General features: G+C 37.9%; 1 protein-coding gene across 5 annotated transcripts in view; it reads right to left on the bottom strand.

Annotated features, from left to right (window-relative positions):
- Positions 1 to 10,754: 10,754 nt before the first annotated feature.
- dnmt3ab (DNA (cytosine-5-)-methyltransferase 3 alpha b) overlaps positions 10,755 to 19,361 on the bottom strand; it is a 112,454-nt gene continuing 103,847 nt past the window's right edge. For 4 of the 5 annotated variants that reach the window (XM_052145170.1, XM_052145173.1, XM_052145175.1 and 1 more), the window contains 6 exons: positions 17,581 to 17,671; positions 17,233 to 17,381; positions 16,023 to 16,108; positions 15,188 to 15,257; positions 14,972 to 15,090; positions 10,755 to 14,850 (listed from right to left, as the gene is read on the bottom strand). In XM_052145170.1, coding sequence (XP_052001130.1) covers positions 14,709 to 14,850; positions 14,972 to 15,090; positions 15,188 to 15,257; positions 16,023 to 16,108; positions 17,233 to 17,381; positions 17,581 to 17,671 — 657 coding nt within the window. In that variant the 3' untranslated portion in view covers positions 10,755 to 14,708. The remainder of the gene's footprint in view (positions 14,851 to 14,971; positions 15,091 to 15,187; positions 15,258 to 16,022; positions 16,109 to 17,232; positions 17,382 to 17,580; positions 17,672 to 19,361) is intronic. The other variant, XM_052145172.1, reaches the window with a different exon arrangement.

Here is a 19,361-nt window from a genome sequence, read left to right as displayed (position 1 = left end):
CAGGAAGCTGAACAATTTGGGAAGATATGGGGTGGACATGTTTTCTTTAGTGCTGGCACAAGTAAGAGCAGGGGAGTCATTACACCGATAAGTAACCATCTACAATTCAAATGTCTCATTCTGATTAAAGATAAATTAGGAAGAGTCATTATTGTTTTTGCAGAAATTCAGGGGCAAAGGTTGATTTTGGCTAATATTTACGTACTTAACGTTGATGATCAGGGCTTTTTTTATAGATCTTGAAGGGATGTTACAAGCCGCTGGCACCCCTGATTAAAGAAGACTTTAATCTTTTGATGGACTCAGTCCTTGTTCATAGTGAAGCAAAAGTGTGTAAGCCCCCTGCAGCAACACTGACGCTTTGCAGAATGTGTAAAAATCTTGGTCTTACAGATATTTGGAGACCTTTGGGTCCATCTGGTAGGGACTATACATTTTTTTCATGAGTCCATGAGATTTATTCTAGAACAGATTTTTTTTTATATATATCTAAGTCCCTCATTTCATCTGTTGTGGATTGCTTAATTGAAAACATTTTAGTCTCAGATCACACCCTGGTGAGTTTAGAGGTGTTGCCACATACAATGAAAAAAAAGTTTTAATGTTTAATATTCTCTGTGGACATGTCTTGGGAGGCACTTAAGGCGGTTCTTGGTGGTCAGATCAAACAGTATGCCTCATTCATCAAAACGTTCAAAGCACGAGAACTCGTGGAGTTGGAAGGGAATATTAAAAGTGCAGAGGCAGAGCTAAAGTGCCAAATGTGGTCTGAGGGCCTCAACAAATGGACCCGAGTGAAATACAGATATAATACTATTTTGTCGCGAAAGGTGGCGTTTTGGCTATCTTGATCTTTATAGTTCCACATCTTTGTCTACTGATGAAGAAATGATAAACTTTGTGGAACCATTAGAACTTCCTAAACTGATGAATGAGCAAAAAAATTCGAATTAAGGGAGGTAACTAAGGCCTTGCCTACAGGCAAGGCTCCGGGTCCAGGTGGCTTTGCCGCTGAGTTTTTTTTTTAGATCTTATGCTACAGAACTGGCTCGACATTTACTAGAAGTTTAAACAGAATCATTAAAGAATGGAAAGTTTCCGCCAACCATGACACAAGCCCAGATCAGTCTGATACTTATAAAGGACAAAGATCCAAGCAACTGTAAAATTTCCCTGGTCCAGCTAGACGTTAAAATATTGTCAAAAATTCTGGCTAACCGATTGAGTAAAGTTATGACATCTCTTATACATATAGATCAGGTGGGGTTTATTCTGGGCCGCAGCTCTTCTGAATTATCTGACTCCGGTCGCTGCTATCTCACTTGACGCTGAAAAGGCGTTTGATATGGTAGAATGGGATTAGCTTTTTAAGATGTTGGACATATACGGGTTCGGTAATACTTTTATTGGATGGATTAAGTTACTTTATAGACACACGGTAGTAGCGGTACAAACAAATTGATTAATTTATGATTATTTACTCTGGATAGGGGCACTCGGATGGGATGCCCTCTTTCCCCATTATTGTTCTGTGTTGCCCCTGGAACCATTAGCAGCCACGATAAGAAGGGATGATGATTTTCCAGGGGTGGTGGCTTTTGCTTTACACTGATGATATTTTATTATTTGTCTCCGACCCCACAAGATCTATGCCTTGCCTCCACAGAATTATTAAATCTTTTTCTAAGTTCTCCGGATACAAAGTAATTTGGTCAAAATCCGAAGCTTTGGCTCTGATAGCATACTGCCCAGTAACAGCTTTTCAGTTGGGTACCTTTCAGTGGCCCAAACTGGGCATTAAGTATTTGGGCATTTTATTCCCAGCAAATTTGTCCGATTTAGTTATTATGATTTAGTAATAGAGTTCATTTTGAGCTCTTAATAAAAAGGTTTTCGAGTGATGTGGGTGGGTGGGCTTCATTTAATTTATCTATGACTGTGAAGGTTAATGTTATTAAAATTAATTGTATTCATTCCAAACAGCACTGTGGCAGCAGTGGTGTCATTCAGGTTCATGGGATCTACCATCTCACAGGACCTGAAGTGGGAGACACACATTGACACCATTGTGAAAAAGGCCCAACAGAGTTTGTACATCCTTCGCCAGCTGATGAAATTCAACCCCGCCACAGATGGCTGCATTTCTTTTCTAGAGCTTTTAGATTTTAGTGCTGCCTTCAACACCATAGATCACGACATTCTCTTGAATAGCCTGGAGAATTATGTTGGCATTAGTGGACTTAGGGGTTTAGATTCTATTTATCAGACCGTTACCACTTTGTATGTGTAAACAATGAATTGTCAAATCAAACAAAAGTTCAGTATGGAGTGCCACAGGGAACAGTTTTAGGGCCTCTTCTTTTCTCCTTATACATCCGTCTCCTGGGAGATATTATCAGGAATCGTGGAATATTTCTCCACTGTGATGCGGATGATACCCAACTTTATATTTCTTCTAAACCTGACAAAATTTCAAATTTCTCCAAATTAGCAGAGTGTATCATTGACATCAAAGATTGGATGGCCAGAAATGTCCTTCTACTCAATTCTGACAAAAGAGAGGTACTAATTATTGGACCAAAAACCTCGATGGATGTACTGTTGCGTAAACTTCTACAGCAAAGAACTTTTAATACCAATCTGTCCTTTGAAAATCAAATTACCAATATTTGTATTTAGAATTTGGAATCTATCCATCATTTGTAGAACAGCATTCTTCCACCTGAGAAATATTGCTAAATTTACGACACATGCACTCTGTTGCTGATTCCGAAAAATCACCTCAAGACTAGATTATTGTAATGCATTACTGGGAGGATGTCCAGCAAGTTCAATAATAAACTTCAATTGGTTTAAAATGCAGCTGGTGACTAGAACCAAGAAATATGATCATATTAGCCCCATTTTATCATTGTTACATTGGCTACCTGTTCAATTTCATTCAGTTAAGTCACGCTATATTCCATCACGTTCATTACGATCACAAAATTCTGGCCTGTTAATATTTCCTAGAATATCAAAATCCACAAAAGGAGGTAGATCCTTTTTCTATTTGGCTCCTAAACTATGGAACAGTCTCCCTAACACTGTTCGGGACGCAGACACACTCACTCAGTTTAAATCTTGACAAATCTAGGCATACACCTAATTTATACTTCAACAATTAGGCTGCTTTAGTTTGGTCTGCCGGAACCAGAAACATCTATCATAAGCTATAACTTTGCATAAAATGACATCTACGCTAATATTATTATATTTGTTTCCCTGTCTCAACTAGGGATTCTACTAGGTTAGTAGAGCCAGCCAGATCCAGCTCTGTTCCTGCTTGGTATCAGACTCCACTGCTACATGTCGCTGAGAGATGAAGATAAACTAAGGCCGGTGCTAGCCAGACATCACTTCGGTCTTTTATGATGGACTTCAGAGAATTAACTGATGCCAATTCCAACTCTAAGACATCGGATATTCCAAATGCAACTCCCAGAAATGTGGATTTAGGGTGAACCACTCCAAACATCGCCGAAATGACCTACAGGTTGAAACGTGCTGCACCTCATTGATCTCTGCCTGCATCATCTTTGTCTGTTAATGAACTACACTCTTGAAATGGAATGCATAGAATATCAATTAACTGCCAACAAAAGCCTTCATCAGCCAATTAACAAGGACAATTGCATCTATGTGAACTTCTGCAGTTAATCCAGGATGGATTCAAAGACATTATCCATTAATCTTACAGTTCATACAAAATCTTTGTTTAACACTGGACCTTAACGCTTACTTAGTTTACAAATTTAAAACCATGACTTGTACTGGACACAAATAACTAATATTTGCATTATATTCATGATGTTTAGCCAGAGAGGAACTGGCCTCCACAGTAAGCCTGGTTTCTTCCAAAGTTATTTTTCTCCATTAACCAACAGTTTTGTTTTGTTTTCCTTCTTCAATTTGCTTACTGGGGTTCTAAATACAGTTTGTTAGGTTTATGGACTAGTTTTGGCCACTAGAGGCCCTCATTGTATTTCATTTCAGTTTCCCCGCCTTTGTGTCACTTGTTATTGTTTTCACCTGTGCTTCATTTTTCTTTCAGTGTATTTAAGTTGCTCTGTTCCTCTGTTCTATGCTCAGTGTTTGATATGTTGAGACCAACCTCTCTAGTCTTGGTGTTTGAAGACACTCGTTTACCCTTTGAGGTTTCTAAACCTTTTTGACTTTTTGCATTGGCCTTTTAGAATATTTGGATCTTCTGTTGGTAATTCTTTATCTTTTTTCTATTCTTTATAACATTTTTGGAGTTTTCAGTTTGGAATAACTTTATGGATTGTTCTGGAATTACCTTCTGGATTAATTAAAAGCCATTTAGTGTATTCCCTGACTGTGTTCTCATTCCTGCAACTGGGTCCACATTCCACATTTTCCCAGAGCTCAGTTACCTTGACCTTGCGTCACCCCCGAGTTCCTGACACAATTATTATTTAATTATTTGTTTTTACACACAATTCACAATCATATTTAATCAAATTACACAATGATGTCTCTAAGACTCATTGTCTGTGAAAGCATGATATTCTGTGAAGCTTATTTGAAACTACATTTGTTGTCAAAAGCGTTATACAAAAATGACTTGACAATTAAACAAATGTGTATTTTCTGTAGCATTGGTTTCGTATGTTGGCTTCAAACAGCTTGTTTAAAAATTAGAATAAATTTGGAGAATTCTATCCCCCAAACTAAAATTTTGAATGTCAAAATATATTTGCTGGCATACATTAAAGGTGCACTCAGTAATTGTTTTCCTCATTAAATTTTTTCCTAAAGAACTGAATTAGAATTTTTCAATATATGTAGGAAATCATGACCACTCACATTAAAATGATGACTCCAGTCATATCAGTAACCTTATAAAAGCTGTTTTATTCTACATGGAGAGGGTCCACACAAGGGGGCTGCCATGTTAGAATCACATGACCAGCCAGTTTTTATTCGCTTAATCTCTGTAACCATCCTGTTATTGGACACTTTCATTCATTTATTAAAGTAATCATGGCTGACTGTGAAAACTACATTTCTACAATGGCATCTGAAACTGAAAACTATTGATTTTGAATTGTGCCACATCCAAGCCGTGAGGTGTCAGTATCCAAGTCCAAGATGACACAAAGACAAAAGTAAATGAGTGAGCCTTTAAAGCCTGTTTTACTATAAATTTTCCTCCCTGCCCAGTAGGTGGCGATATGCACAAAGAATGTTTATCGCGGAAAACAAAAGAAGAAGAATGTGATAGTGAAAGTGGAGATTGATATTAAAAAATTGACTTAAATATTGATCTGTTTCTCACCCACACCTATCATATCGCTTCTGAAGACATAGAATTAACCACTGGAGACGAATGGATTACTTGCATGCTGCCTTTATATGCTATTTGAGTTTCAGAGTTTTGGACTCTGTTGACCAATGCAGGTACGGACCTACAGAACTGAGATATTCTTCTAAAAATCTTTGTTTGTGTTCAGCAGAAGGAAGAAAGTCATACACATCTGGGATGGCATGAGGGTGAGTAAATGATGAGTTGGGTGAACTATTCCTTTAAGAACCAAAGGAATGTAAACTTTTTAAACAGGACAGTTTGTATAATTGTATTATTTGCAAATGCTTTATTTCAATACCTAAACAATGGACAAAATAACGAAAACATTTATTTACATACATAACATATATTAATCTACATATTTTAGTTGTTATATATCAGGGTCTTTCACCATTTTCTCCATCCAACACTTCTTAGGTGACATCATTGGCCCGGTCGCAGAGGTCAGGGGGTTTGCCGGGTTTCCTCTGTGTTTAAAGGGATCGTAGCAGCAGAAGTTCTCTTTCGAGAGCAGTGATGCCCTGTAAGCCCATTTGGAAATACTGAAAGAGCCTGACCAGCTGCAGAGGTCCCAGCAACTGCAGTATCATGGCTTGAAAATAATGCCACTGCTGGGAGTACATATAGGTAAATTAATCAGTCAAGTTTATCATAGCCATCAGCATATCATTAAGAAAAGGGTAGCTATATATATATATATATATATATATATATATATATATATATACTACAAATCAAATAATACAACCTACTGTATGTTATTAGTAAATACAAATTTGCATAATAAAAGGGATTTAATTCAGCTAGATCTAGAAAATACAGGCATGAAATTAAATTATTTAAAATGATTCAGAATGAGTGAATGTATTGTAGAATGATAAACCTAATTTGCATTTCCTGAAGGCTTCAGTTTTGCCACTTTGGTGCAAGAAAGCAAAAACCAATCACAATTCATAATGCAAATAGATGTAAGAATGCTGAATTTAATGAAAGTCAAAGGGAGATTTCAACTTTAATTATCTGAAGGTCCCTATAAAGGACATTAAATGGTTTGGCTTGAATTAATTGCATTAACGTAATATTTAGGGTTATGGATTTAGAACAAGCCTTAACCAGAACATTTGTGGTACATCAAATCAATACAGTGCTGCCTTGTGATAAAGATTAAGAGTCATAAAAATATGTCATTGGACACTCATGTCTCACATGTGTGCATATACCCACTTGTTCTCTCTGTGGAAACCAGCTCGTTCACTGGTTGATCCATCATGGGTCCAGAAGAGCAGTATCCACCTAAAGAAATAATTTATATTGTGGTGTATGATGGAGAAAAATATTTAAACAATTCTGTGCAGCACTTAGGTCTTACCTGAGACCACAAAAGCTTGGGGTTTATTGCCAGCCATTACAAAAATGACAGGAGAACATAAAGCATTTCTGTGAGGCTGTTGGCTGGATAGGAGATATTGGCTGGTGTTAGCCGTGGTGTAGAAAATCTGGAGTTCATAGATAGCTGAGAAGGAACAACCAGAAGTGGATTTTAAAATAACTGCTATTAAATCTTGAGAATTAAATGTTACTTTTTTTTTGTCTTACCTGAAGGTGTGGCACTTTGGCAAGACATTTTTGTGAATAAAATTTGTTAAATGTCACACTGAAACTTCTTCACAAAACCAGTCTCTTCTGATACTCTTTGCAACTTTTAAAAAGTAGCTTGTTTGGTTGTGTCTCTTGGAAAAAACTGAATCTATTTCAAATGATGCAAAAATCAATGAAAGATGTACAGGCAGGAATTATCTCAATAATGGGAAAATAAATTAACCAAACAAACAAAACTGTTTGCAGTGACGTAAAAATTTTAATTGTATATTTCTCTGGTGATTGGATAAAATGTAGGACTACATTATTTCAATTTCAGCCCATAAAGATTTGAATGTGACTTGTTTGTGAGGATACACCAAATAGACCACACAAAGTCTTAGTAATAATGCAGACACTCCTTTAAATATAGATCGGTTACAAATATTATACATAAAAAAAAATATCCATATTAAATATATTTCCAAATATTAAAGGGCAATGTAGGGAAGCTTAGCTAAGACATAGTCCTACTCATATTTGAGTTACATGATGAAAACAAATAGGCTAATAGAAAACATAGGAGGAGGCTTTATATTCTCTTGTAGCATCTGGTCTCTACTCTGGATCAGGCCTTACTCCTTTTCCAGCTCTTCCCACTTATAATTGCAATATTTTTTTGTGTCTAAATCTAATAAATTTATCTGTGGCCCTTTTTAATACATCCTGAGATATAGATTTAAAGAGAGAATTCAACCAAAAAATCAAATGCAGCCATCAGTTATTCACATGTATGCTAGTACAAACCTGTATGACTTTTTATCTTATATTAAACAGAAACGGAGAGTGAATGATGAAAGAATTTTCATTTTTGGGTAAAATAAGAATGTACTGTAATCACGTGACGCCATGTGAGGATCGGACTTGTTAACGGCGAGCTCTGCACACTTTCCTAGTTTTAATACCTTTTAATGACATAAACCAGTGAGATTCGATACACTTTAATCAATAACTGTTCTAGGAAGGATGTATATGTCAAAGAATTCAAAAATCCTTGGTTCATGCTGACACCCCTGAGCGGGCCGTGGACCGGGGAGTCGATTTGGTTGGAGAGATGCGTGAATTGCGGCAAGAGATGTTGAGCATGTCAACAATGCCATTAAAAGGGGGGTAATGTCACAGTCCGTCTTCAAGGGCTCTTATTTTGAAGTTCTCTCCTGCACTACGTTTCCCAGAAGTCACTGCCCTGATCACTCCCTCATTATCCCCACCTGTATGTCATTCCCTCATTAAGTTCCAAGTGTATATATACCCTCTAGTTTTGTCAGAAGTGGTCAGTCCTTGAAATGTTATGTTTGATGCCACGCCAGTGTTTGTTCCACGCCAGTGTTTGTGATTAAAGGATTTAAAGTTTCTACTCCTGCGTCTCCTCTTGACTCCTTGGGCACCAAACGTTACATATTTGGAGGCTTTTGAACCCATCTGGTAGGGACAATAAAAAATTGTATCAGTCCATAAAATTTACTCTAGAACAGATTTTTCATGCCCTGTTTGTGTTTAGAGGTACTGTCACATATGAAGAAAAGGAAATCATATAGTTGGTGCTTTAATGTAACCCTCTTGCACAAACCTAAAATGTAACAAATGATAAAGGCTGAAATTAATGTCTATATGGAGACCAACTGGTCCTCAGTATCCTCTGTGGGCATGGCTTGGGAGGCACTTAAGATGTTTCTTAGGGGCTGGATTATACACTATGATTTTTCACCCAAAAATCCAAAGTACGAGAACTTGTGGAATTGGAAGGGAATATTAAAAGTGCAGAGGTAGAGCTGAAGCGCTGAATGTCATCTAATGGCCTCTGAGAATTGACCCGTTTGAAATACAGATACAATACTATTTTGTCACGGAAGGTGGAGTTTTTCTGAGGAGATAGGAAACTGCTCTTTTCTTGACAATGTGGGTACTGTAACCCATACGGGGTGTGGCGAACAGAAAAGAATGGAACAAAAGTTTTACCTCCCGGCCCTCCACTGGGGGAGGGAGTGGTCTGTATACCAGCTCCTGGGTTCCTGCAGTCATCTCCTTCCTCAGGTGGCCCATCTCAGAGATGCTTGGGAGCCCTCTTAGGGGTCTTGGCGGCCGGCCGAGAAGCGGGGCGTCGCTCTTCTGCGGGGGGGGCTGGGAAAGCATGGCAGTGAGTTCAGCGTCCGCCTCAGACCGGGCTGCCACACCCGAAGGCGGCAGTCCGGTCGAGTCTTCAGCATCCGACACTGCTAGAACGCCCTCCAATGCAGTGATCGACATCTCATCCGGATCTCGGGCTCCGAGAGAGACATTAGGCTGGCACTGAGGCGAGCTACCTGTCTCATCCCAGAGGTGGACAGAGGCCAGCGAGCGCGCTGCTGGGTGGGTGGCCCACGGGGATTACCTGGCAGGACCGTACACAGTGAAGCCCGCAAAACGTCTCCAGCATCAGCCACATCAGCGTTGTACCCGTAGGTATGAGGGCCGGGAAGGGGGGCGGATGAAGAGGCACTCCCTCGGAAGAAGGAGAGCCACGCTCGTAAAGTGGCCATGGTCATGTTCTCGCAATGAGAACATGAACCATCCACGAACGCTTCCTCAACGTGACATTGGCCCAGGCACGTGAGGCAGTGTTCATGACCATCAGAGGCGGAGAGGTAACAACCACTTCCAGGAACTGCACAGACATGGAAGGGCATCTTTAAAATGACGCGTCTTTAAAAAGAAGTTCAACGTTACTGTGCACAACTCTTTTAGAGGAAAATTAGCTCTTTCAAGATGCTGTCAAAGCGCCCAGGGGTGTAGTCTGCAGCAGAGTGCAGAGTGGAGAGAGACCACTGAAAGCGCCGTAGATCCAACAGCAACGCTCTGAGAGGGAAGGTGAATGAATGAGCATGATGACTTCAGCTTGCTGTAGTGCAATCGCTCGGCTCTGAAGAAAAAATCTGAATGAACTTGCCTGCTGGCCTCCCTTTTATACCCATATGTCGGGGGGAGTGGCATGCAAATTCAACTCGCCAATTCTCATTGGCCTTTTCTCAAAGATCTGAAGGTGTTTTGGGCTCTCACGATCGACCCCAAGTGTCACTTCATCGACACAACGTCGAGTGAGTGACAGAAGGGGAACATCATCTCAGCTATGGTAACTCATTTTTCAAAACGTATTATATTAAAACTTAATATAATACAAAGTATGTGTGTGTATATATATATATATATATATATATATATATATATATATATATATATATATTAGATGTATATTAGATTTATATTGTAGTAAAGATATAAGATATAATTATTGTAACACTTTATAATAAGGTTCCATTCATTAACATTAGTTGATGCATTAGGTCAGAACTAACAATGCACAATATATATATATTTACGGCATTTACAAATTTTTGTTAATAATAGTTAATTACAATTTTTTTGTTCATAGTGCATTAACTAATGATGTTAACACATAACGTTTGATTTAAAAAAATGTGGTTCTATAGGTTGAAGTTAACATTAATCAAGATTAATAAATGCTTTATAAGTATTGTTCATTGTTAGTTAATGTTAACAAATGGGACCTTAAGTGTAAATATTATTATTTTAATATAATTGTTAAATTAATTACCTTCCCCAGTATTAACTAAATAGTTAGTTAGATACATTATTATTGCAAAATGTAATTGATAATTGTATAATGCAATTTAATATAAAATAATTAATAATAAGCGTATTTGCTGTGAATATTTGTAAAGAAAACAAACAACTGCACTTTTTTCCACAAAAAAACAATACATTTATTCAAGTGTTCTCCAGCACAAGTACATAAGGAGCCTTTTTTCTTCGTTCTGGGCACATAACGAAAGAAACAGGGAGAGGTGGTGAATGACTGCTACATTTGCTGTATGAGCTGATTGCAGAAGGAGAGAAGGCCTGAAAATAAATTTATATGACACAACAGTGCTTACACAGATTAACAGTGTCACTGAGATATACAGAGAACCTGTTAGGAGAGCAAACAAATGGCTGTTACAGCCAAAAATATAATATACCAAAATAAAGCAGAATTTATCAAAACAGAGAAAATAAAATGACAAAATGAAACAAAAAAACAAGAGAATGGAGGGTTGGATATAAGGCATGGAATGTAGGACTTAGAAGCAATTCTGCCTGGATATTAAGCAAGTTCATGTTAACAGCAAACGTTATTATAATTGTTTTTTTTTTGTCATTTCCCATTATGAGTACATGATTTCCCACAGATAAGCACCAACTACAGCAATGTCTATTCTAAAACAATATAAGAATCTTTCATCATTTATTATTTTTTCAAGTACAAAGTTAAAATGCCTTTGTTAATATCTTTATATGAGTGAGTAAAATAAGTGTTTCTCCAATAATAAAAGAAAAAAAAATCATTTATTTTCTAAATAATATATTTTTCTCAATTAGATAAAATGTTTAGCACCTTAGGGAACACCTACAATCCCTCTCTTAATTCAAAAAAGAATTAAAAAGCTAATTGAAACACTTTTGTATGTAGGGCTGTGCAGTAAAGATGGGACTATTAAAATTACTTAGCGACCTCATTCTTTAGTTCCCCCCCCATTTAATACATAAATATGAATTACAAAAGACACACAGTTCTAACACCCTGCTGCTTTATAGCTTATGTCAATTTACCTGTTGCCATTGTGTCAATTGCACCCCCTCTTTGCGATTTGAGTGCTGTTTTGATTCAATGATAATATATTAGCAAAGAATTATATTTGTACATCTCATAGGTCATTTAAAAAAAAAAAGAAAGAAAGCAACAGACAATTTCTATGTACAAAATGTACAAAAAGAAATCTGGGCATTTGGAAAATAACAAGAAACATTGCTGAACATGAAAAATGTTTAAAGGTATGTAAGCAGTGCAATGCCTTAAATAATAAAAAAAGAAGCTAACAAGGTTTTCATTAGAGCCCATTTCTAACCAAATTCACAAATGTAGCCTCATCTATTACATAGCTTGCATGTTACAACTAAATTATTGACATGGTCAACATCCATAATTATGTTCTCAGATCTACGCTAGGGACCAGACGTAGTTTATGATTGTGTCATAATGACACCCCATCTGTGAAAACGACTAATTTCCTACAGGGATATTTAACAAACACACTCACTTTTGGATTATATACCGGTAGAACTGTGAGCAGACACTACTTTCTCGACGCGAGTTATGATAAAGCGACTCTGTAGCACGTGAGAACATGAGAGGGGTGGTATTTGAATTCAGCCCCTTCACCACTAGCACGACAGATGGACTTATTCTATCCTAGCTCATTCTTTCACATCTATTGGCACAGCCCTACTGTACACAACAAAATATTACCTTATATAACGGCAAGAGTTTCACATCATTTAACATAACCCGAAAAACAATTCACAAGAATCAAGAGGAAAGATTTTTAAAAAATATCAAAGAAATAAAGAAGTATACATATACAAAAGTGCTTGATATTGTTGGTAACACAGCACAAAATTGCTATAAAAAGGTAGAAGAACATTGTGAAGCCGCACCTTTTAAAGTTTTGCACCTGACTGAAAATAGTCTGCGCGCGCACCACAGTCGAAGGTTGATTCACCTGGCCGAGAAAAGACCGACGCTACCCTTCCTGCAGCCGCAACACAAACTACGAGTTGTACAGTAATGATTCTGGTCTGTGGGACACTAGTAAAAAAATTAGCTCCCCACAGCCTTTGATTTCAAGGTATAGATGACAAAAAACATCACAGCCCATGTGGCTGGTTCTCATGCGCTCCGATTGCAAGCAGACCGTAGGAAGCAGACCTCAAAGATTGAAAGGCTGAGGCGTCTTTTTTTTTTCTTTTTCTTTTTTTAAAGAGCACCAGAGGATATATTACAAAAAGGCTGTAAAAAATGATATAAAATGAGTTGTGGCAGACCTGGCTTGACCTGTCGAAGTTTTATCGTCATTCGTTTTACCCGGCAATGTACAAAACGTGACCCCCATCTTGTTTTGGGAAGTAACACCACATGAGTTGCAATGTTTTTCACCACCTTGAAGCACCATATTGTTACCTATTACAGTAGTACCTTTTATTACCTTCAGTTGTGTATAGAAACTGTAAACAAAGAGGTATTTGTGATCTGGTGTTTTGGATTGATTAAGACAGAGCTCCCCTGACACTGAATAGATAGACACACTTTTTTCACTCCCACCAAGGCTCAGATGTTGAAGGAGAGGAAAGGCGGGCACCATGAGAATTAGACTGATCGGCACTCCACTGCTGCCTGATAATCAAAAACTCAGCAAGTGGAAATGTTTGGGCTGACTTAAAAGCTTTGGCTATTTTTTCTGATCCACTAAATGGCCTACAGTATGTGGACACCTAAACACCACACCCATATGTGCTTGTTCAGCATTTACTTAAAAACCACTGGGATTGAAGGAATGTTCCAAGTTGTACAAGTTGATTACAAAATTCAAATTCAAATTCAAATTCATACATAAAGATTATATATGTTAACATGATTTTAGTGTGATACATTCAGGGATTTATTAGCATTACGCTGTTTACTAGATTTTGTGGCATTATGTCGTCCTGACAATTAAGTTATTTTTTTTATATAACTTTACACGAAAATCATTAGTAAGTGATTTTATCACACTAAAATCATGTTAACACATATCATGTTCATGTCTTGTGCACGTTTGACAGTGTGAATTTTAACGTTTATCATCTGGCCCAATTAACTTCCATTGTAAGTGACTAACTGTTATTGGCAATAGTTTAATGTTTGGGTAAACTAGACTTTTAAGGGAACTCATCATTTACTCATCCTCATGCCATCACAGATGTGTATGACTTTTGTCTGCAGTACACAAACAAAGATTTTTAGAGGAATATTTCAGCTCTGTAGGTTCATACAATGCATGTGAATGGTGACCATATCTTTCATGTTCCAAAAATCGTATAACGGCAGTATAAAAGTAATCCATACCACTCCAGTGGTTAAATCCATGTCCTCTGAAGTGATTCAAATATTTTTGGTTGAGAAACAGATTAATGTTAGTCCTTTATTTTTGTTTGTGCTATAAATCTCCACTTTCACTTTCACATTCTGAAAGTGAAAGTACAGATTTATTGTAAAAAAAAAAAGAAAAAAAAAAAAGGATTGAATTCTGGTCACCACACACTTGCATTGTATGTACCTACATGGCAGAGATATTCTTCTATAAATCTTCATTTGTGTTCTGCAGAAGAAAGTCATTCACATCTGGAATGGCATGAAAGTGAGTAAATGATGAGAGAATTTTCATTTTTGGGTGAACTATCCCTTTAAGGGGCCCAGACCAAACTGATAATTAGAAAGGGTAGTCCTCATACTTATGGCCATGGTATATTCCGTCTGATCAAATTTCCTCATTTACGCCTCTGATTATTGTCATATCATCTCTCAGTGCCTTAAAAGGAGTCCATGTCTCAAGTATAGCTTGCACACATAAATCAATTCAAATACTGGATAACACTGCTAAAAAAGTAAAATGAATAATAACAAATTTAAATAGAATTTAAACGAGTCAATCATTCTAAACCAGAGGAAAACAAACATGAAATACATTTCTGATGTTTAACTTGCTAATAACATACAAGAGCATAATTTCAAGGCTCTTGGTATTACATCGGTTTTGATTTTTCTCATCTGTACTGTGTTTTGAGTTCAGACACAGGCAAAGTACTCTTTGAGTGGTGCAAACAAGTGACGGATGACCGGGACGCTCCACGACCGTCCCAGCAGCCTCTGCCTGGCCAGACGGCTCATGTTAGAAACGTCTGTGTAGTGGACAGGGAAACCAAACACCCTAGTTTCCAGGAATAAGAGAAATGAACATTAGTTGAGTTGTTTACTTAGTTTATGTTTTCACACTAGTAAGAAGTGACAATATGATTTGTTCTCCTTTTGCTAAATGTATTTCCTTTTACCTCTCCATCTCAGTGCACCACAGGATGTCTTCTTTTTCATTCATGAAGACAGGGAAGTGCTGGTCTTTGCCTTGCTTTATTGAATTTGACCGAGTGGTAATAGTCCTCACTTTGTCAAACTGTAAAAGATGTAGAAGAATATGCTGTTTGTGGTCCTGTACGCAGCTTTATCCAGAAATCAATCGATGATTAGTCTTACTAGGTTGTTTACGGTACCTTAGCTGTCCTGCCATGTTCCAGACAGTCTTGAAGGTCCAGTTTATCAGTGCACATGGCAGATAACGGTCTGAGAGAAACAGAAAGGAAATAACAAATTTCAAGTTTACAATAGTAAACACGATAGTGAAATGAGTTTGGAAAATAAAGGGATAGTTCACCCAAAAATGAGAATTCTGGGGCAGGTAGTTCAGTGGTAAAGACGATGGCTACCAACCCTGGAGTTCCCTAGTTCGAGACTCAGGGCATGCTGGAATGACTCCAGCCAGCAACCAAGGCAACCAAATTGTCCCGGTTGCTAGGGAGGGTAGAGTCACATGGGGTAACCTCCTCATGATCTATATAATGTGGTTTGTTCTCGGTGGGGCACGTGGTGAGTTTAGCTTGGATGCTGCAGTGGATAGCGTGAAGCCTCAACATGCACTATGTCTCTGTGGCAATGCACTTCTTCCTCCGCCACCTGGATTGAGGCGAGTCACTACACGACCACAAGGACTTAAAAGAGCATTGGGAATTGGGCATCCCAAATTGGGTGAAAAAGGGGGAAAAAAATTGCCCCCAAAATAAAATAATGAGAATTCTGTCCACATTTACTAATCCTGATGTTGTTCCATAACCTGTATGAATGCTTTCTGGTTCCATACAATGATAGTGAACGTTTACTGAGGTTGTCATTCTGTCTAACTCCTCCTTTTGTGTTTCAAGGAAGAAAGAAACTCAAAGGGGTTTTGCACAACATGAGGGTGAGTACATGACAGATTTGTCATTTGGGTGGACTGTCCCTTTAATAAAGGAAGCAGTTCAGAGCAAATGCTATTGTCAACGTATAACTCACCTGTTCATGCCAGGCAGGTTACCCCAAAAGTAGCGAGCTCTATGGGCAGCAGACACCTCCTTAGCATCAATCATGACCGGGTTGCACTTTGAGAAGCAGAAGGTTACATATTAACATCACACATTCAAAAATAAAGATTAAATCTATTTACATTAAATCTATCCTGTTGTGAAAAATGAGCATTTGCAACATTATAACTGAGGCAATATACTACATAAAGCAGGGCTCGATAATAAGGATCACCCGAGGCCAGTGTAAGAGAGATTTGGGCCGGTTGCTATAATGGTCACATGCCTTATCGGGCCCAGCCAGTGGTACATTTATAATGTTAGTGCAAGCAGAGAAGAAGCGAGAGAGCACAAAAATTAAACAAAGCAAACAGTCTTCTTACCGAGCAAGCACAATTATTTTGAGCAAGCAGAGACGAGCAAGCACATTATATTGAGCGCACAGAGGCAGTAGCGTGAGCGCACAAGAGCGTGCAAACAAACGAGCAAGCAATGAATGACCGAGAACCTTGTAAATGGCAGAACAGCTGAGGTTAATATGATGTATTTATGAATTAATATCTGTAAAAGCACATATATGGGGTTACATAAGGCATAAAGCTAAATTGCAAATTATAAATGTATATAGCCTACAATTTGGGGGGAAATTATCTTAAAAATTTCACGTACTGTATATTATATGTACAAAATGTATTTAGTATCGAACACATTTTTTTAAAGCCATGATGGTAAAAACAGCTTTATAATTTTTTGTGTTGGGGCCATTAAAAATGTTGGCAGGCAAGTACAATAATGGAAAAATCCTTAGTTTTGAGCCCTGTAAAGGGTTAATTTTTCTTAAACAGCAGGTCAGTCTACCACATGGTGGCAGCAAAAACCCATTGGTTTATATTAAAAGCCCAACATTACTACAGGGCAGCATCAAGATATATAAAATTATTTAATTATATAATTAAATTATTGTGCAAACTATTGACAAGGCTACAATACCTACACACCTAAATAGCTATTTGACTATTGAATAACATTATTTTCCACACACAGCTCATATATAGTGTGCACAGCCTCGGGTCACATCAACAAAAAGGCAAAGTCGTTTCAGAGTGGGAGCACTAGTTAATTTTTTTTCCTCATTAAAAAAAATCTTTCTTCTAAAGAAATGACATGATTTTGATTTCATGTCGACTTTAAGAGCCACACACCTCTAAAAAGCGAGAGATGTCTCTCTTGTCGCTGACGCCCATGGCCACCACGTTCTCAAAGAGCCAGAAGAAAGGCCTTTTGTCTCCCTCTTTAGGTCGAGCCTCATGTAAAAGCCGGTAAAACTCAAAGAAGAGCCGCCCCGTGCCCTCTGAGAGAGAGGTGACAAAAAACAAGATGTGAATAACATTAGATAGAAACAGAGAGACAAACTCAATGCAACACCTTTCCTTAAAAGCTTACAAAGATGAAGAAAAATAGGTAGAGAAACACTGAAGATACTGCCTACTACTGTCCTACTGACATGACTGCAAAAGTCTAGAACACAAACACAACACAATATTCTGTACCATAGAGACCTTTCCTTGCAGGATTCACGATGGAGAGGTCGTTGCACGGACTTCCACCTATGACAAGATCAAATGGACCCCATTCCTGGATCTGTGATATGGAAGAATAAAAGAATAGACAATGATTGAATACTGTGAAGCATTACAAGTGTGCATAGACTCAAACACAAGAATAACTACAGTGCCTATAGAAAATCATCATACCCCTTTGGAATATTCACTTATTTGTCTTATAGCCTGAAATTAAAACCCATTAAAAAAAGAAACAAAATCCAGCTTTATTTACACATTATGCCTTATAACATTTAAATAACGGAAAAAAGGCACCATTTTCCAAAAATGTTTAAAAGATGAAAAACTTGAATAACTTTATGAAAAGTGATCATACCCCTGTATTTAATACTTCGTAGAGCTAACTTTTTGCTTTAATGACAGCCATCAGTCTGTTTGGAGATGTCTCTACTAGCTTTGCGCACCTAGATTGGGGAATATTTGCCAATTTTTCCTTGCAGAATCTTTTGATTTCAGCCATATTGCAGGGTGAGCGGTGATGGACTCCTCTCTTCAAGTCCATCCACAGGTTTTCTATTGGATTCCAGTCAGGGCTCTGACTTGGCCACTTTGACCTTCCTATCCTTAAGCAACTGCGTTGTTTTTAGGGTCATTGTCGTGCTGAAAATTGAACCACCTGCCCATCTTCAGTGGTCAAGCATAGGGCCACAGATTTTCCTCTGTAATTTGTGTATAAATGGCAGCATCCATTTTCCCTTCAATTCTGACCAAGTGCCCAGTACCCGCTGAAGAGAAACACCCCCACAACATAATGTTGCCACCACCATGCTTCACAGTAGGTACAGTATGGTATGGTCTGGGTGGTGTGCTGTGTTTGGTTTCCTCCAAATATAACACTTGCAGTTCAGTCCAAAAAGTTATATTTTTGGTCTCATCTGACAATAAAACCTTGTGCCACACGCCATCTAAATCCTCCAGTGTTTTTCACAAAGTGCAAACGAGACTTAATGTGGCACTTTACAGAAGAGGCTTCTTTCTTGCCACCCTACCATACAGGCAAGCTTTGTGTAAAGCTTAGGAGATTGTCATCACATGCACAGACTGATCAATCTCAGTCATACAGGCTTGTAAAAGTCCTTCAAATTAGCTTTTGGCCTCTTGATAGCTTCCCTGATTAATATCCTTCTGCACGGTCATCCAGTTCGGAGGGACAGCCCGATCTAGGCAAGGTTTTGGTGGGGCAATGCACTTTCCACTTCTAAATAATGCTCTGAACGATACTCAGAGTGATAGTTAAAGCCTCTGAAATCTTTTGTACCCTTCTCCTAACCTGTGTCTTCAACCATAGTGAATTCTTGAATTCATTACCATGTACTACTTCTAGTAATGGATCCTCATGGAACAGTCGGATTTATTCTGAAGTAATCAATGCCCGGTGGGGGCCAATTAGCCAGGTATGTGACCTGAAAGGTGACTGGTTGCACCCGAGCAAGTTTGTAATGGTTACTTTTAGGGGGCCGATCACTTATCTAAACCAGGCATTTTACTAATTAATTTTTAATAATTGTATGTTATTTTCACTTTAATGTTGAAGGTTATAATGTGTAAAAACAGCTGGACATTTTATATGGGAATTTTTTATAATATTTCCAGGGTGTAATGTGATTGGCACTGTGCATTTTAAAGTACAACAACTATAAACATGATGACAGGCTAGAAATTAATTTTTAAGAGTTTCTGAAAAAGTTATCATCATCAATTAATGCATT

Source organism: Xyrauchen texanus, chromosome 16, assembly GCF_025860055.1.
Source record: "Xyrauchen texanus isolate HMW12.3.18 chromosome 16, RBS_HiC_50CHRs, whole genome shotgun sequence".
Taxonomy (NCBI): domain Eukaryota; kingdom Metazoa; phylum Chordata; class Actinopteri; order Cypriniformes; family Catostomidae; genus Xyrauchen; species Xyrauchen texanus.
The sequence above is the reverse complement of the archived record's forward strand: the minus strand, read 5'-3'. Positions and strand labels throughout refer to the sequence as shown.